At 41.2% G+C, this 20,984-nt stretch overlaps 1 protein-coding gene across 1 annotated transcript in view; it reads left to right on the top strand.

Moving 5' to 3' along the window:
- efl1 (elongation factor like GTPase 1) overlaps nt 1-20,984 on the top strand; it is a 125,269-nt gene that overhangs the window by 72,993 nt on the left and 31,292 nt on the right. The window contains exons 15-16 of the mRNA XM_062030057.1: nt 11,452-11,583; nt 18,106-18,253. Of these exons, the coding sequence (XP_061886041.1) occupies nt 11,452-11,583; nt 18,106-18,253 (280 nt within the window). The remainder of the gene's footprint in view (nt 1-11,451; nt 11,584-18,105; nt 18,254-20,984) is intronic.

The raw sequence follows: 20,984 nt of genomic DNA, 5'->3' as shown, positions 1-20,984 counted from the left end.
AGCGGGAGCTGCGTCGGATGCACGACGACTAGCTCTGCCGAAAATCTGACGAGATCCAGTCGTATGCAGACCAGAATGACAACAATAAGTTCTACAGCACCCTCAAGGCCATCTACGGGCCTACAACATCAGGATCTCCTCCCCTCCTCAGTGCTGATGGCAGCACAATGGTCACAGACAGAGAGAAGATACTTGAGCGCTGGGTTGAGCACTTCCACAGTGTTCTTAACCGCCCCTCAGCCATTAATGACGAAGCATTACACGCCTCCCTCAAGTCCCTGCCAACACCTCCCTTGACGAACCACCAACGGAAGCTGAGGTCATCAAAGCCATCAGAGGACTTCCAAATGGCAAAGCACCTGGTGCTGATGCAATTCCAGCAGAAATCTACACAGCTGGTGGACCACCTCTGACCAAACAACTGGTAGACCTATTCTGCACCATGTGGAACCAAGGGAAGCTGCCACAGGAGTTCAAAGACGCCTCCATCGTCCATCTATACAAATGCAAGGGCAACAGGCAGGACTGCAACAACCACTGTGGCATTGCTCTGCTGTCTGTAGTAGGAAAGATCCTGGCCAGAATTCTGCTAAACCGCCTGACGGAACATCTTGAACACAAAGACCTCCTACCGGAGAGCCAATGCGGATTCAGGCAGGGTCGTGGTACAGTGGACATGATCTTCGCCGCTCGCCAACTCCAAGAGAAGTGCAGAGAACAGAACGTCACTCTATACTCCACCTTTGTAGATCTGACGAAGGCCTTCGACACTGTCAGCCGAGAGGACCTCTGGAAGATCATGGCCAAGTTTGGCTGCTCTAACATCTTCATAAACATGGTCCGTGAATTCCATGATGGAATGCAGGCACAAGTCCAGGACAACGGCGCATCATCTGAGTCTTTCCATGTGGAAAATGGAGTCAAACAAGGCTGTGTTCTGGCACCCACTCTGTTCAGTATGATGTTCTCAGCCATGCTGACAGATGCTTTCCGGTCTGGGGACAGGGGGATAGACCTGCGCTACCGCACTGATGGCAAGCTGTTTAATCTGCGAAGATTCCAGGCAAAGACAAAAGTACAGACCACCAAGGTTCACGACTTCCTCTTTGCGGACGATTGTGCCCTGAATGCTTCCAAAGAGCTGGAAATGCAACTGAGCATGAACAACTTTGCCACAGCATGCTCAGACTTTGGACTCACCATCAGTACAAAGAAAACAGAGGTTATGCATCAACCTGCTCCTGGAGACCCGTACACTGAGCCCCTCGTCAGCTTAAATGGTGAAGACCTTAAAGCTGCTGAAAAATGTGTCTACCTGGGTAGCACTTTGTCACACATAGGTAACATCGACGAGGAGGTCATGCATAGGATAGCGCATGGAAGTGCTGCATTTGGCCGACTCCGCAGTTCTGTCTGGGAGCGCAGAGGGCTTAGCCTATGGACCAAACTTAAGGTCTACCGTGCTGTTGTCCTACCCACCCTGCTGTATGCCTGTGAGACCTGGACTGTATACAGCCGGCATGCTAAACAGCTTAACGCCTTCCACATGAGATCCCTCAGGAGGCAATTAAGCGCCAGCCTTACACTCTTTTTTTAAAACTTTATTCCAGCCTGAACACATCAACTGTAGGGCGTAATTCCATCATGTATATCTACAGCTCACACATATGTCTCTCCGACCTCTCCACACTTAACACGTCTTTATTTTCCACCACTCACGCAAGCTCATTCACAAGCATATAATCACAACAGCCATGCGGCCCTGGATGGAGACAAAGGCCATGTTCACATGAACACGTATAATAAATGCATACTAATCTTTGCGGTTAGGCCTCTTGTCCACATGCAAACGCATACTTCTGTTCTTAAAAACGCAAACTTTTGCAAATGCTGAGCAAAGTGTAGATTTCCAAAACTCTCCGCTCAGTGTATGTGTGTACACGGCACAAACAGAGACTTGTACTTTTATGATGACGTCACGGTTGTGCGCTGTCATTTCCAAAGCTCAATAGCACTGCTTTGGGGGCTTTATACACACTATAACAGGACTTACTATATGTTTAAACGTAAACATGCTGCTATTTTCACTCTACAATAATAAAACAGACATATCAAAATGGGCTTTGCGACACTTTCGCCAGTGCTAATGACAATCAGCTGTTTTGGATACGATTGCTGTCAAATTCCAGCTGATGGAACAACTTTGACAAGCAAAACTTTTTGCTTTGTGTCATAAGAAAGATGCAATAATTCCTGGTTTTTAATCCTTGTTTAATGACAGCACTATATCCATCCTGCAAGTGCCGCTGCAAAACACTCATGGAATTATTAATCATTTAATCATGGATATAGTGCTATACTACATGTGTAATGAAGTGTGTATTGTCTTTAACATCAGTACACACTAACAAAAAGAATGCACCATCATGTTTTTTTAAGTCGCTCGGCCGCTTTTTACGCCTGCGCTGCCTTCATCTACACAAAAAAAACTGCACACTTAAATTAATGTCATGATCTGTCATTAAACAAGGATTAAAAACCAGGAATTATTGCATCTTTCTTATGACACAAAGCAAAAAGTTTTGCTTGTCAAAGTTGTTCCATCAGCTGGAATTTGACAGCAATCGTATCCAAAACAGCTGATTGTCATTAGCACTGGCGAAAGTGTCGCAAAGCCCATTTTGATATGTCTGTTTTATTATTGTAGAGTGAAAATAGCAGCATGTTTATGTTTAAACATATAGTAAGTCCTGTTATAGTGTGTATAAAGCCCCCAAAGCAGTGCTGTTGAGCTTTGGAAATGACAGCGCACAACCGTGACGTCATCATAAAAAGGCACTTAAACATTCTTCTGGCTCTGTAGTGCGTGATTTTTGGAAATAATGTACACTTCACAGCACATGTAATATATCACAATGTTGCTAATTAAACATTTTATAATTCTATGAGTGTTGGTGGGTTTCATCAGCACAGGAGTGCATGTGCGCTTTAAACAAAAAAAAAAACAGATTCATGATGTTCCCAGGGCTCTGTGTAAGTCCAGGCTGGTTTTAAAGGTGATGTATATGTTGAGTATATCAATAAAAACATTATGTGTACAGCTCCACAAATGGATATTGGAGTGTTACTTTCAATACAGCTCCACTAATGGACATTGGAGTGTTACTTTCAAAGGCAAAATTAAAGTATTGCTAGAAACATAATTTTATATGGGACTTTATTGTATTATATGTATAGTACATGTTCCAAAAATAAAAAAGCATAAAACACCACCAGAATTAGAGATATTACAAGTCAATGTGATGAAGCTTAGTGTTACGCTCATGACTTGGTGTAACTAAACATTACCCTATAAGATTAAGGCAATTGCATTTTATTAATATTTGAAATGTATTCAATGTTTATAAATGAATATTTAAATATACTAAATGTAAAAAAGGGAATAAACTTTCAAAATAAGATCATTACATGAAATCTAGTTTGGTTACGCCAGCGTTTCTCAAAGTGTGGGGCGCTCCCCACTGGTGGGGAATACAGACATGACAGGTGGGGCGCGAGGAACGGGAGGAAATTTCACTTTACATTTTTTTTTTTTTTAAATTATATTCTTAGATTTTTTTTTTTACTATGCTTTCATTTTCTATACACACTGTAAATCACTTTGTGATTCTGTCTGTGAAATCCGCTATATAAATAAATGTAAATTACTTATTTTTCCTGTAGGCTTTAAATTTCTAGGTAGGAGCGAAAGTTTGACAGACATAGCAACAGTAACTAATGGGGGCGGGGCTAAGCGGAAGCTTTGTGAATGGCGAGTCACTGTGCGAGGATTTGCTGTTTTGCAAATACATAAAAAATAGAGCCACTGCTGATGAGCTGTTCGAGATAATGGACAGTTTCCTCAAAGAACACAACCTTAAATGGGAAAACTGTGTGGGCTTTTGCTCTGATGGCGCAAAGACCATGGCAGGGTAAAGAAACGGGCTGCAGGCTCTAATAAAGAGGGTTGCGCCAAATGCGCATTGGACACACTGTGTCATTCACCGGGAAGCACTCGCGTCAAGGCAGCTCAGCCCCTAACTCAATGAGGTTTTAACAGTGGCAGTGTCAAGCCTGCAACCCCGATTTGAAAAGCTGTGCAGTGCAAAACAGGCTCATTGCAGCCACTAATGCTGGAGTACTGTAAAACTCATGTTCACTTGCCCTGTCTTGCCAAAATGCATAGCTCCTCCTTTTTTTTGCAAAGATTGCAAAGTGGCACTTTTATTTGATTTATTATTGAACTTGATGCATGTTATAACACTTTTATTTGATTTATTATTGAACTTGATGCAAGTTATAACATTTTTATTTGATTTATTATTGAACTTGATGCAAGTTATAACAATTTTTTGGATTTATTATTGAACTTGATGCAAGTTATAACACTTTTTTGATTTATTATTGAACTTGATGCAAGTTATAACACTTTTTTTGATTTATTATTTAACTTGATGCAAGTTATACAAAAGCTGCACAGTTATTGTATTTATTATTGAACTTGATGTTATTTTATGTTATTGAGTTTGAATGTATACAACTTGATGTTACTTGATGTTCAATAAATTTGAAAATGTTAAGCTTGGCATTAGCGTTCTGTTGGGGCAATGGGGGCAGGTGGGGCTTGAAAACTCCCCCTTGTCCAAAGTGGGGGATGACAAAAAAAGTTTGAGAACCACTGGGTTACGCCATCATGAGCGCAACACAAGGTTGTAAAAGTTTCAACTACAATTCTAAATAAGATGTCAAAAGCAAACTGAAATCAAATACACACAGCTTAAAGATTGATCAATACCTATTTAAATTTAGTAATACATAAATATGATGATTTATCAAAATATAAAAGAAATATACCTGAACAGAACGCTCATGATGGTTACACCAAAAAGTAACACCATGAATGGAATGGAATGGACTTTATTGTCATTATATTTGCATATAACGAGATTAAGGACTCCAACTTAAGGTGTGGTAGTGGGAACAAATATGAGGTAAAAATCAATTACACAAGAGGTAATAAAGAAAAAAAACAAATAACAATTAAAATAAACAGACTAATATCCAATATAAATAATAAGCAACCCTGTACAATATACAAAACACTATAGAAATACAAAATACTGTACAATATACAGTACAAGACAAGAGTACCGGAGTAAAAAATAACAATCAGTGTCGGATGTATTGCACTCAAAGGGTAATATTGCACAGTAGGGTATTAGGGTAGGATATTGTATAGGGGTGAATTATTATTATAAGTTAGAGTTCAGGATGGTGACAGCTCTGGGAAAGAAGCTGTCTCTGAGCCTGTTTGTTCTGGCTCTGATGCACCTGTAACGCCTGCCCGATGGTAGCAGGTCAAACAGGTGGAAGCCAGGGTGTGTGCTGTCCTTAGTGATGCTTTTTGCTCTTTTGAGACAGCGGGAGTTGTGTAAATCCTTCAGGGAGGGAAGGGGGCAGCCGATGATTTTTTGTGCAGACTTTATGACCCTCTGAATCGCCTGTTTGTCTGCTTCAGTGGAGCTGGCGTACCACACTGTTATGCAGTACGTCAGCAGGCTCTCGACAGCCGAGCGATAGAAGGTCACGATCAAATGCCTCTCCAGTCTGTTCTTCCTTAGCACCCTCAGGAAGTGGAGTCTCCGCTGGGCCTTCCGGATGACCGCAGTTGTATTTTGGGTCCAGGAGAGGTCAGCAGATATGAGGGTGCAGAGGAACTTGAAGGAGCTGACTCTCTCCACCTCCTCACCGTTGATGTAGAGGGGGGCGGGGTCTGCAGTGTTTTTCCTGAAGTCAAAGATGAGTTCCTTGGTTTTTGTGGTGTTCAGTGCCAGATTATTCACTGAACACCACACTGAAAGCTTCAGGACCTCATCTCTGTATGCAGACTCATCCCCCACTGTAATGGGACCCACCACCGTTGTGTCATCGGCAAATTTGATGATGGTGTTCTCCGGGTGGGCTGGACTACAGTCATGGGTGTAGAGGGAATACAGCAAAGGGCTCAGCACACAGCCCTGTGGAGAGCCGATGCTGAGTGTGCGGGAGGAGGAGAGATGGGGGCCGAGTTTCACTGTCTGAGGTCGGTTGGTCAGGAAGTCCTTAATCCAAAGACAGGTGGGTGTGGGGAGGCCTAAGTCCAGCAGTTTGGTGACCAGAATGTCTGGAATGATGGTGTTGAAGGCGGAGCTATAGTCGATGAAAAGCATCCTGACATAGCTCCCCCGGTGTTCCAGGTGGCTCAGTGCAGAGTGGAGAGCCATGGTCCTACAATGTGGATTCCTGGATTTTTTTTTTCACAATCTGTCTCTCACAGTTGGGATGTGCCTGTTGTGGGAGTTGCAGGCCTCTGTCATCATTTTGGGTAGGAGAGCTTGCGCGGTTGGTGGCTGACTGGATGCTTTTTTGCCCAACTGTATGCGGTCCTCTCCAAGGTTTCTCATAGTCATTCACATCGACATCCCACTGGGGTGAGTTTTTCCTTGCCCGTATGTGGGCTCTGTACCAAGGATGTCGTTGTGGCTTGTGCAGCCCTTTGAGACACTTGGGATTTAGGGCTATATAAATAAACATTGATTGATGGTTATGGCGTCGTCCGTGGATCTGTTCGCCGGTAGGCAAACTTCTGTGGGTCTAGGGTGGGGGGGAGGCAGGCTTGGATGTGGTGTAGGACTAGCCTCTCGAAGCACTTCATGGTGATAGGTGTGAGTGCTACTGGGCGATAGTCGTTGAGGTTGTTTGTGGCATCTTTCTTGGGTACCGGGATAATTGTGGCGGATTTAAGACCGGGTGGGATGAGTGCCTGTGCCAAGGAGAGGTTGAAGAGGATGGTGATAATGTAGGAGAGCTGGTCAGCATATGCTTTGAGCACCTTCCCGGGTACACTGTCTGGACCAGCCGCCTTTCTGGGGTTCACTGCCTTGAGCACCCACCTGACCTCGTGCTCCTCAAGAGTGAGTGTGGGAGTGCTGGGGGCTGGGGGGGTTGGGAGGGCTGGGGGGGGGTGTGTTTGTGACTGTTTGTGATGTCTCAAAGCGAGCAAAGAAGCAGTGCAGCTCCTCTGCCAGCGATACATCCCAGTCCCCGGTTGCTGCATCACAGTCGTTGTAGTTGGTGATGTACTGTATGCTCTGCCACATCTGCCGTGGGTTGTTGCTTGAGAGGTGGTCTTTGATCCTCTCTTTGTAGTCCATCTTGGCTTCCTTGAGTCCTCTCTTCAGGTCAGCACGCGCAGCACTGTATTGAGCACTGTCACCTGACCTGAAAGCGGTGTCGCGGGCCTTGAGCATGCAGACCTGGCTTGTCATCCAGGGTTTCTGGTGTGGGTAAACCCGGATGCTTTTTTCCACAGTGACATTGCTGAAACAGTACTTTATGTAGGATAGTACCGACTCTGTCTGTGTGGGCAGGTCTTGGTCTTCGAAAACGTCCCATGCAGTATGTTCAAAGCAGTCCTGTAGCTGGGGGAGTGCATCCTCAGGCCAAGTTGTAATAGTCTTTATTACTGCTTTTGTCCTTGATCTGAGGGGGGTGTAGGCAGGGATGAGCAGCAAGGAGAGGTGATCTGACTGGCCTAGGTGGGGGAGGGGATGGCTCTATATGCCTCTTTGATATTAGAGTAAACATGGTCCAGTGTGTTTCCCCCTCTAGTTGGGCATTTAACATACTGGTAACATTTTGGTAGTACTGTTTTCAGATTGGCTTTATTAAAACCTCTAGCAATAATGTGAGCGCCATTGGGGTGGGCACTTAGCTGTTTATTTATTGTTTTTAGCAGTAGAGAGAGAGCCATGCTAACATTAGCATCCGGTGGTATGTACACTGCCGTGATGATTACTACTGTTAGCTCTCTTGGCAGAAAAAAGGGTTTACATTTCACTGACATGAACTCTAGGTCGGGGGAACAGTGACTGCCTATGATAGTGCTGTTATTAGACCATGCGTTATGTACATAAACACAGAGACCACCTCCCCTGCTCTTACCAGAGTCCTTGTTCCGGTCCCGACGTAGCAGCGTGCGGCCTGCTAGCTGTACCCCAGCGTCTGGGATTAGGGGGTGAGGCCAGGTTTCGTAAATGACCAAAAAACAACAGTCCTGGATGTTGCTATTTCCAGCTAGCTCAAGTTTTAGCTCGTCCATTTTGTGAGCGATGGATCTGGCGTTGGTGAGGTAAATGCTCGGCAGCGGAGGCTTGTGGGGCTGTTTCTTCATTCTCGCAGGAGACCAGACCGGCAGCCCCGCTTTTGTTTCCTCTCCCGCCGCCGCCTGCGTCGCCTGCCGGAGCCGATAACAATCCACGGAGACTCCGGCGGTCTCGCTATCTCCTCGGGTATGTTGTGTGAGCGGTGGAAATCGCTCGAAACAGTTATCCTGTGTCGAAAACCAATGTCGAAAACCAATGTCCAGTAGAATCGCGTTTTTCCAAGTTTTTGGGGCATTTTTATGCTATTTCCAAGCATATCCTTTTTATTATCGTTGAATTTAAATGGTCAAACTAATACATATTATATATGCATGCCCTAGTAAACAAAAAAAAAGTCATATTTATTTTGATTGTTACATTTTGAAGTACATTTGTGCAGGTGGGTGCGAATGTACCCCTTACCAGAGCACTTATAATAACAGAGGTGTAATGCCACCAAGTCAGCTGTTGTTGCTTTTTCCAGGCTTCTGATTGGACAACATGTGCATGACAGCAGGTGTATGTGTTTGTGTGTAGACATAGACAGCTTTGAAACTACACTTGTGTGGCTGGAGATCGTTTTAAACCCGGATACTGTATGTGTTTTTGTGTGGACATGGCCAAAGCCACATGGCCCCTCATCTCCTATCATAACCTGTAGACCTAAGCAAAATACTGAAGTGTCTTTTTTTTTTTTTTTTAAGCGTAGAATTGAAATACAATACTTTAAAGCCCCACTTAAAGTACCAGAAGAGTGGGGAGAAACAAGTTGACTTTTTATGCCTAATCGTGTTTCATTGTATCATTAGACCATATCCACTTGGATTTACAATTCGCAAAGTATGTGAAAATACTCTCTAAACATCACAAAATGCCACAAATTCAATCAGCTATTTTGAATATTAAGCTACGAATACCTTCGGCTATTTCCGGAGATTGACATCACTGGAGGAACGCTTCTGGACTCTGACCATCTATCAGATGACTCATGCTGGAAGTAAGCAAAAATTATCAATCAATCAATCAATGTTTACTTATATAGCCCTAGAAAGCTCTTAGAAAGACATGTAGAAAGAGATGTGCTTTCTATCATTCACAATTCTTATATAAGACATGAACACTTGTTTTTCTTTTTTTATGCTTTTAGTCGTAAATAAATAACTAAATAAAAAGTCCGCTAACAATCATGGAGTCAATGGGGGCTCCCTATTTACCCACAAAATTCTCTATATAACCATCCAAAACCCGCAAACAATACTGTAGTTACGTCTCATGACCTGAATATTAACCAAATATTAGTAATGTTGTGTTTATAAGCGCTAATGCAGACAATGTATTTTTAGCATTGATAACCGAGAGCTAGCTATAGTTTATGCTGCACGGGACTCAAGGAGAGACTTTAATGTAATCATACAATAAAACTAAAGATGGCAGTAATGCAACATTATATATTATGCCTCTCATCTAGATAGTAGGTGGATTTAGCCATGAATCCAGAAGTTGTTTATCTGTGACCTTCAGTTTATATCCGGCGATAGAGACAAACACACTATAAACGAAGACCGTGTCCGCAACAATTTTTTTACCTTTCGAGTGGATTAAAATAAATTCTTAATCTCAACAGGAAGATATGAACATTCTATCAGCTGTCATCGCAGTGAGAGCCTACATCATACAGTAAACGATCGTTTTATTATGTTTGTAGTTTGTATTTCTTGTTTAGCACTTAGTGATACTGCTACATGATGCTTAGTGTTTCACTAAACTGGATCTGTTTAGCAGAGCTTCTAAAGCCTGTATTTTACCCTCCTTTTATTCAGGATTAAAAATAAGGTTCTGGACCATCATTTGTCCAAAATTAGTCATTTTTGGCTCCCATAAAGCCTGCATGATTTGTATTGTTGTTGGTAGGAAAGGAATATGTGGTTCCTACCTCTACCTCACGCGATGACGTGAAAGGCTGGCTCATTATCTCTCAAAATGGCTCGGAAATCTCTGTGAAATTAATACTATTTTGGTTATATCTATTTACTCGTATACTTTGCAACTCATTTAGTATTATACATCAGATATACTGCATATGATAATAACTTCAATATAGAGGCAACTTGTTTTTCCCATCTACTGGTACTTTAAGAACTACAGTTTTGGTTGATTTTGGCAGCGCCAGTGGACCAAAGCGGTAGTATTTTGTCAGAAGAAGACCACATTTTCCATGATGACTAGCGCATATAGCGTCATACTGAGATGATGTCCGCTGTAATATTCACACAAATATTACATCTCTAATGGCTATACTGATGTTAAATAGCAGACACTATCAAGAAATGATCTTGACGCTACTACTAAGAATGTATCGGGGCGGATGCAGGTCCGAAGCAAAGAAAGACCGGCGAGAGATTTTTTCCGAAGGAAGTAATCAAGAAATTATCTTGACGCTACTACTAAGAATGTATCGGGGCGGATGCAGGTCCGAAGCAAAGACATTTTTTTTCCGAAGGAAGTAGTAGTGAAACTATCAAACTGGTGGCTATTTATTGCTACCACGCAAGTTTCCGATAGCTAACATTAGCATTATCATTTTGATTTGAGCATCGAAGGTCACTAACTAGTCCAGCAGGAACATGGCCAAGGCAGCATCAGTCTGAAATTCCTCGTCTCTGAGCTCACGCCAGCGAGTAAAAGCCGGGGCAATGTTTATCCTGACTGTCCTTTTTATCTGGTTAGGCTCAGTTTTTGTTTTTGTTTCCTTAGACAAAACTTTTTGTTTCTTTGGTTGTTTGGAGCTTTGGCCATGATAGCAGAAATTGCAAATAGGCGTTATTCTTCTTCTTTTTGTTTTCTGGCGGAATGTGGGCGTTCACATTGACTTCCGTCTTTTTAACAAATGGGGAATGGGGGAGTGACGTATGCCGTAAAGCAAGTCAGCACATTTGTATTTTTTTTTGTGGCAGGGTTCCTGCTACCTTCCTCAATGTCGCTAAGTGCCAGTAAAGGCGATATAGACCCCTTCCATGATTAAGGTGTCATTTAATTAGTTGTAAGTCAATGTATCATCCCAAAAGTTATGACAATATTTTATGAAGGTTTAAAGCTTTAAATCCATACATCTTTCCGGTATATTCTACTGGGTAATACTATCCAGTCATACAAAAGACTTGTGGTTCTTTTATTGACATGTTCTGCTAGTTTTTATATGTGTTTGCTCACTACCCTATCATTTTTTTAGGCATTAAAGGCTTGGAGGATTTTGTTTTGAAGTCAGCAACCCTTTCTACCTCTCCTGCCTGTCCACCCTTCACTCCACTCAACTTTGAAGCTTCACCCATTGTACGAGTAGCCATAGAACCAAAACACCCAAGTAAGTATTTGACTTAACACACTCACTTCTGTTTCAAGCTTTTTTCCATTTTTAAATTGTACAATATGTCCCCAAAGTCTGGACATGTAGGCAAAAATGTATCTATTACACCAGTGTTTCTAAATAGTGGGTCCTAAAAAGGTTGACAGGGGGGTCGCTAGCGACGGGAAATTTAAATTATTTGTATCTACACAAGTAATTCTGTAAGCATGAATATACAATTCCCAAGCCTGCAACTAGGTGGCAGCAGTGCTCAATCAAAATCTGTAAAAGTTAACGCGATAATAAAAAGTTAAGCATAATTACTTTAAAGTCACTAATTTTTTTGACACGCGATTAACCTGCACGCTGGTTAATGACACGCTGGTCTGACCTTAGGTCCATTCCGTAGGTTAGGAAAATGTAGCTGTTTTCAGTTACTGTTGAGACACAAGCGGGAAATAAATATTATGAAATGCCCAGGTATAAAGCGATGGCAAGTCGTTCTGCGGACAAGACAAGACCACGATCGGCGGGAGCCGTCATCCCTGGACAAAATGCCTGCTGGAGCGCTTGCATTCAGAGAGGTGAAGCTTCACATCTGTGTTTACATTACACTTTGGTGCACTGATAACATAAAATGTAGATTGTTACTGTAAATGGTGTTTAGAAAGATTGGATACAAGATCAGCAGAAAGGAAAGACAGTAGGCAGGAAGTTGAGAGGCACTCTTTTTTTTTATTTTATTGCCAACTATCAGGTGTATTGTTCAAAACATATCAAAACACTTCTTCTCTAACCAATCACACACTTTCGGCTTCAAAATAATAGCAATATGTGTCACATCCTGTCAATATGTCCTCCATGAGGCTCCATGAGAATGTAACAAATAGGTTTAGCTGACTCTAACATTTGTGTACACTGCTCAGATAATAAGATAGATAACTACTTACACTAAATGTGATCCTGTGCTCCTGTGGAGTGTGCGAGAACCTGCCATTTGCCTTAGAGATTCCCATTCCCACCCGCCCCCCACTCTTCCTGTTGGGTGATCTCTCTGCAACTGATTTTGATACAAACAAAACATACCTCCTTGTCAACGCATTAGGCATCGCCTGCGGGTGGGACTGGTTTGATTTAAACTCTGCCGAAATACAGCTATTCCTACACTCCAAACACCAAGCACATAAAGCCATCCTGTCCTGCTCTGGATCTCCCTCCCTGAAAGCCACCTTTGCTACCGCAAGATCCACTACTCAGCACGCCCTCCGGAGCATGGAGGACACCTGGTGGGTGCAGAAGGCTAACAAGATCCAGAACCTTGCAGACTGCAACAACACCCAGGGCTTTTATGATGCCATCAAAGCCCTATATGGCCTAAGGAAGCGGACACTTTCCCCTGTCTGCTCAGCTGATGGAACCACCCTTTTTAAGGACCGTCATGAGATCCTTGGCCGCAGGGCAAATCATTTTGAGACTCTTCTCATCCACAACCCTGTTGACCTCCACATCCAGTTCTTTGGTCTCCAGGTCAACATAAAAAAACTGAAGTCATGTCCCAACTCATTACCCAACCTTCTTCACCCCACAGCTTCCATATAAATGGCGTCCCACTCAAAACAGTTGATCACTTCCACTGCTCCCTCGACAATCGATATACATCAATAAAGCCTCTTCAGCCTTAGGACGCCTGCGCAGGAGGGTATTTGAAAACCACAACCTGAAGGTCAGCACCAAGGTCGCCGTCTACAACACTATGTGTGTCCACTCTGCTTTACGGGGTGGAAACAAGGACTCCATACAGGCGGCACATTGCAAACTTGGAGGCCTTCCACATCCGCTGCCTTCAGAAGATCCTTGTTTTATCCTGGGAAGACAGAGTCCGCTACAATGAGATCCTGGAGAGCACCAAATCCAGCAGTATGGAAGCAAACGTGGCCAAAAGACACATGCGGTGTCTAGTGAAAGTTGAAGTTAAAGTACCAATGATTGTCACACACACACTAGGTGTGGTGAAATGTGTCCTCTGCATTTGACCCATCCCCTTGATCACCCCCTGGGAGGTGAGGGGAGCAGTGGGCAGCAGTGTTGCCGCGCCCGGGAATAATTTTTAGGACACACCATACACCGCCTGCCCCACCAAGTCCTCTATGGCCAACTATACGAAGCAAAGCGTGCTGCTGATGGACCAAAGAGGCGCTACAAGGACTACACCAAGGACCTTCTGAAGCGCACTTCCATCAACCTCATGCATCTTGAAACCCTGGCATGTGACCGCTTTGCTCGGCGGGCCACTTGTGCCAGAGTAACATCCCAATTAAACGACAGCAACCAGCAAAGAAAGTCTGAGAGACGTGCCCAGCGACACCAGAGGACAGCCGGCATTCCCCCAACGTCGGGGCTCCCCTGCCCCATCTGCGGACGGAAGTGCGGCTCACGCATCGGCCTCGACAGCTACATCAAGTGGCAGCAGCGGCAACATCGCCCCCCCTACCCTCTATGGAGCAAGCGTCATCATCGTACATCGATGGACAGCTAAGAAAATTTAAAAAAGGTGTCTGTCCACCCCTTCCGGATACCTGTTTTGGTTGGGGATTGCTGGGTCTCGTCCTTGCGTCTATTGTGGCAGCTCAGTGCGCTGCAAAGTATTCTGCAGTGCTGCAAGTTGGCCAGCTGCTGGGGTAGTGACCTTGTGTGTCAGCGTGTCTGTGTTCTCCTTTTTTTTCCGCTCTTCTCAGAGGAGGATCCGCCAGGGCAGTTGCTGGGTGTTCCATCGCCATCGTTGGGGTCCCTGCAGGTGGGGTGGGTGTTTCCCGTGGCCCTGTGCTGGGCGGTCCTGTGGTAGCTAACTTGGGTGGGCAGGCCTCGGGCAGGCCCCGCCGTGTTCTCCGGGGCTGGTTGGGCTCGTGGGGGCCCGGTTGCTGGTGGGGTGGGGGCGGTCTTCCCGTCCGGCCGTGAGAATTGTCTCTGGGCCCCCGCCTTTCTACTCGCGTGGTGTGTGGTCTCTTGCTGGCTTGGGGGATGGCCATTTAAAGCACCAGTTCCATTAGCAGCAAAATGGGCCCAGAGCATAATACTACCACCACCATGCTTGACGGTAGGCATGGTGTTCCTGGGATTAAAGGCCTCATCTTTTCTCCTCCAAACATATTGCTGGGTATTGTGACCAAACAGCTCAATTTTATTTATCTGACCACAGAACTTTCCTCCAGAAGGTCTTATCTTTGTCCATGTGATGTCAGATGAAACAAAAATTTAGCTGTGGTATATTAATTTATTAATACATACATACACCCATACATACCGGTAGGTACCTACATTCCCACATACTGTACATACACAAATGCAGTACACACATACGGTACATACATCCACATGCACATTCACTGCACAAATATACACAAACACATACTGTGCATTAACAAGCACATATGCATACATACACTCATGCATATATCATTACGTTTCAGCAAACAAGTATTAATGTTTTTCCCCTAGGGGAAACTGGGTAACACATGGCAGAATGACAAAGCTATTGTTCCTATAACAATCTGCAAGGTTAATACAGTTTGCTTCTCTTTCTTCCCCGCCATTTATCTGCTTTATTTTGTAATTCAAGTTATAATTACATATATTCATTGTTGCATTTGAAACAATTGCATAGTTGATAATAGAGGTAATTATTATTATTATTCATTATCAATTGTGCTATTTCTATTGGTATTTTAATTTTTCCATTTGTAGTGCATTGTCATTTCTATGTTATTAATATTTACTTCATTAACTACTTCTTTGCTATCACTTTTACTATCATATTTGTACATATCGTATTTGCTGATGCTGTTCTGTTGTTATTGTTGTTTCTCTGTCTTATCCCCTTTTTCCCCCCCGCAATTTCCCCCTCTGTTCTTCTTTTTTTCCTCTTTCTATCCCCTCTTGCTCTGGTCCGGCTGCGCCAAACATTAATATAAATCCATTTAATAAAGTCAAATACAAATAAGGCAACAAGAGAAGTATTCCACACTTGTCTTTTGTAAAGTAAATATGTACAGCAAATATGGGCATCTACATCAACAAGACAAAAAAAATTAAAATACTATTTTTATTTTTTTCCCCCCACATCTTTATAAACACCAGTTACATATAGTACCGATGAATACTGGTATTAATAAGGAATATTGATATTGATATCAGTATTGATATAATCCTGACAATCCACATCTTTAGTCAGTACACAAGTCTAAGTTTTCTCTCTCACTTTTGCATTGTTGTATGCATTGACCTGATCAATGACTGTATAACAATCCACACCTTTCAGGTAACCATCCGCGGTTAACTTTAAGTAAAGTAGAATGTGTGCTCACTTAAATTGTGTTACTAATTTGCATTTATATATGATTAATCTATTTTATTTCACAGTATTAAATTGTGCATTAACAATGATACCATAGAGCGAAATCCCAACTCCATGTTCCTCAGTAATGTGACACAGGAGGAAATAGTTACAATCGCGAAAAAATGTAAATCTAAGACTTCAACTGATTGTAACGGAATTGATATGGAAACGATAAAAAACTTTATTGAAGAGATCTCAGGACCATTAATGTATATTAGTAACCTATCATTTCAAACAGGTACATTTCCAAACAAAATGAAAATAGCTAAAGTTGCACCAATTTATAAGACTGGAGACAAACATCAATTTACAAATTATAGACCTGTTTCTCTACTTCCACAATTTTCTAAAATCATTGAAAAACTGTTCAATAACAGATTAGAAAGTTTCATAAATAAAAATAGAATACTCGAGGAGAACCAATATGGATACAGAGCTAATGTTTCAACTTCAATGGCTTTAATTGAAATTACAGAAGAAATTACCAATGCAATAGATAGTAAAAAATGTGCGGCAGCGGTTTTTATGGATCTAACTAAAGCATTTGACACAATTAATCACAATATTTTAATCAAAAAACTAGAACGATATGGCATCAGAGGGTTAGTCTTAAACTGGATAAGTAGTTATCTAACAAACAGGAAACAACACGTGAAGCTAGGCGAACACACGTCTACAACGCTAAATATATCCTGTGGTGTACCTCAGGGATCAATACTAGGACCTAAATTATTCAATCTCTATATAAATGACATTTGTAAAGTTACAAAATATTTAAAGTTAGTATTATTTGCGGATGATACAACAGCGTTTTGTTCAGGAGAGAACACACAGGAGATAATACAAATAATAACAGAAGAAATTAACAAATTAAAAAGATGGTTTGACAAAAACAGACTATCGTTGAATCTCAGTAAAACTAAAATAATGCTATTTGGTAACAGTAGAAGAGAAAGTCAAACACAAATACAAATAGAAATTGAAAGAGTAAATGAAACCAAATTTCTAGGTATAATGATTGATGATAAATTGAACTGGAAATCTCACGTAAAAAATATACAACCTAAAGTTGCAAGAAACACGTCAATAATGAATAAAGCAAAACATGTTCTAGACCAAAAATCCCTTCATATTCTCCACTGCTCACTAGTCTTACCATATCTGAGCTACTGTGTAGAAATATGGGGAAATAATTACAAAAGTACACTTCATTCGTTAACGGTGTTACAAAAAAGATCAGTTAGAATAATACATAATGTTGGATATAGAGAACATACAAACCCTTTATTTATTGAATCAAAAATACTGAAATTCCAAGACATAGTGAATTTGCAAACAGCTAAAATTATGCACAAAGCAAACTATAACCTGCTACCCAAGAATATACAACAATTCTTCTCAAAAAAAAGAGGAGAAATATAATCTTAGAGAAAAGCGTAATTTAAAACATTTGTTTGCACGTACAACAATTAAGACCTTCAGTATATCAGTATGTGGAATTAAATTATGGAATGGATTAAGCAAAGCAATCAAACAATGTACTAATATGATCCACTTCAAGAAACTCTTCAAACTTAAAGTGTTTACAAAGTACATAGAAGAAGAACCATGACAAACATTCTCAATTTATTTCATCCATCCATTCATTCATTCTTAAAGTAATCTTACTTATCTCATCATATGAAATATGACTTACTTCACCAATTATTATTATTAAATTCTTACTATCATTTATTTATTTAATTTCATTGTGATTACTTATGGAGTTTATTGTGAATAAATTGTGAACAAAAAGTTTTGCAACTGTTATGTAAAGAAAAGGGGTAGGATTAAATAAGCTCTGCTTCTTCCTACTCCTTTTCGAAAATGTTGAAAAGAGAAACTGGAAATTGTGATGTATCATGTTGTATGCTTGCATGTTCGAAATAAACTCAAACTCAAACAAGTGGCAGCCCTTTTATAGATATAGTTCTATTGTTTATTTAATTATTTGTAATTACTCAATTATTTTGTTTGTTTTTTCCAATTACTTATAAACTCAATATTAATTAATATTAGTTTATTATTAAAATTTACTTATGTCCAGACTTTAAGGACAACCTGTCAATGTCAACATACAGTATTTTAAATTTTTCTGTATGCATCAGGTGAGATGCCAAAGCTGGTGCGTGGGATGCGGCTGTTGAACCAGGCAGACCCCTGTGCTGAAGTGCTTATACAGGAGACGGGTGAACATGTTTTGGTCACTGCGGGAGAGGTTCATCTCCAGCGCTGCCTTGACGACCTTAAAGACCGGTCAGTGTTAGTCTGTCTTAGAAAATGTATTTTTCATCAGAAAGTCCTGTACACTTGTGACTTGTTTTAAGTATTTCCATAAATCAGCAATACCAAAAAAAGGAATGGAAAAAGCCATGAATATTTTTGATCTGCAACAGTTTTGTAGAGAGGAGTACTACAACATTAATTAGGATTGTTGCACGTCTAGATCTGCGACTATAGGAAACATTTGGTTCAGGTTATTGCTACCAAAGGAGTGTCAAGCAGTTCTTAAATCCAAGCTTTTACTTTCTTTTTCTTCCCTGTCCTGTGAATGTTTACAGAAAACTTGTAAAATACAGATTAGTTCCACCTCCATTACCACCCTCCTTTTCTCTTGAAATAGATAGTTTGCTTGCGACAATGGAACCTACATGTAACATGCTAAATGTTTAACAAGACTTGTGAGTGCTCACTGAATTGACACATTGTCACAACCATGGCCGTAACGCTAATTGAAGTCAGGTCGTCTGTATTTTTTCAAGTGACAAAAAGGAGATGATACGATTGAAGGCAAATATACTTTATGTAGGACATTGTGTGCGCTGTGCATCAGCATGTGGTAGATCATCCTCTCTAGTATACGATCTTTGGTCATGCACAGCCCGCTACAACTCCAGACAACGTAAAGGAGATAAGTCCACTTATACTTTTAACATCATCCGATCCGAAATGAGCTGTCAACATAACGTTAACATTAGCTTACACAGATGTGGATAAAATTGATGTGAAATCGGTGTAATACGATTGCGGACAGCGTTTATGTAACTTGCCGTCAAGGAATGTTACGGTATGAACATTTCTTATCATGGTTATTGTGACCAGAATTGTCATGGTTATCATTTTTATCGCGGTATTTTTTATTGTGCTCAAAATTTTCCAAAAAGTACTTATGCTAAAATCTTTTAACCAAGTTTTATTTATTTTTTTAAAAACCACAAACAACACATTTAAAATGTATGTACGTACCGCAAAATGTATACATGTACCTCAATTACCCCAAGTAATATGGCAGAAACAAAATAACAACATCAATAAAAGTATATGCACTTTTTGTGCATATAGTGTTCATGTATGAGATCTCGTCTTACACATAGAGCTGCACGATTATGGCCAAAATAATATTTAGGATTACTTTAATCAATATTGAAATCATGAGTTTTAATCATGATTATTCATTATGTTAGGTAAAACGGGCAGCGTGGTGCAGATTGTACAGCTGCCGTGTCAGGAACTTGAGGGTTTCAGGTTCAATTCCAGCTTCCCCCATCCTAGTCACGGCCGTTGTGTTCTTTGGCAAGACACTTCACCCTTGATCTTGATGGGTCGTGGTTAGCGTCTTGCATGGCAGCTTCCGCCATCTGTGTGTGAATGTGTGTGTGAATGGGTGAATGTGACGTATGATAGAAAGCGCGTTGGGCATCATTCTCGGTATAGAAAAGCGCTATATAAATACAGAACATTTACCAAAAGAGCTGTCTGCAACATGCTCAAAGTTAACATTTTTATAGCAAAAATTAATTGAAGAATACCACCGTCGATCTTATGTTACCATTCGTAGTTTAACATAACATACTGTATATATTTTTAAAGTGTCTATATTTTATTACAATTACTAATCATATTGAATAAAATTGTATTGGTCAAAGGACTGTCGAGCAGTCAAACCTTTCACTCATTGCTGTCTCGTCCACAAGTACACATAGAGAGCGTGTGCACATTCACAAAATTAAACCAACAACTAACAATTTGCTGTGTTGTTGTTAAAATAGAATACACATTCAATGATAGCTAACGTTTGTAGCTAAACTTTGCAAAATCGCTATCCTTATCTGTGTTGGCCCTGCGATGAGGTGCGACTTGTCAAGAATGTATACCGCCTTCCGCCCGACTGTAGCTGGGATAGGCTTATATAACGAGTAATTTATTTCTGTCAGCTTTTTAAATCAGGTTTTTTTTCATACCATTGCAATTGGGAAAATATCTATTTACACAAAGTTTGTATTTTGGAAGAAATGTCTTCTCCATCGTTTTCAAGTGCATCCATCCTTCTCGAGTTGTTGACTTGATAGAATCACGCAAATTTCAACTCGCCACGCTGCTGTCATAATCGCGTTTTGCCCCGAGTGTTGCCGAGGCTTGAGTCAAATGGAACGCATCGCTGACAATACTGCTGAGGATTATTTTTTTATTGAGAGCAAAATCCGGAGAAGAATTGTGATTGACAAGACGCTGAGAAAGGATAACAGAATATGTTATTTCCCGGCAAAAATGGAAAGGTTTACAGGTTGCTTCACACACTCATCGAATTGAAGTTTGTGTCAAGTAACTACCACACCTCACTACGTGCATGGAGGAAGAACACAGCACAGAACACAGCATACAGCAGAGAGACTTCCGCGCCAAAACAATAAGGGGATCTGCACTTTTTTAAATTTAGTCTATCGTCTACAATCCTTATGAGAGACAAGAACACGTTTTTTTGCATTCTAACTCGTAATAATTTGCTTGTTCTAGGTGGCTAACAATGCAGCTAATGGGAGCAATTAATTCTGCCTCTAAATCACTCAAAAGCCAACATTACTTTAATTTATGTTCCGTAACCTGTATAATAAACAAGTTGTAGTGACATTGTTTTTGTAAGAGAAAACACTGAGAAACTGTTTTGCTAGCATCGTAATACATCACCTTGCGACGGCATGCTACACCA

Source organism: Entelurus aequoreus, linkage group LG02 (assembly GCF_033978785.1).
Source record: "Entelurus aequoreus isolate RoL-2023_Sb linkage group LG02, RoL_Eaeq_v1.1, whole genome shotgun sequence".
NCBI lineage: Eukaryota > Metazoa > Chordata > Actinopteri > Syngnathiformes > Syngnathidae > Entelurus > Entelurus aequoreus.
This window is presented reverse-complemented; position numbering and strand designations above follow the sequence as displayed.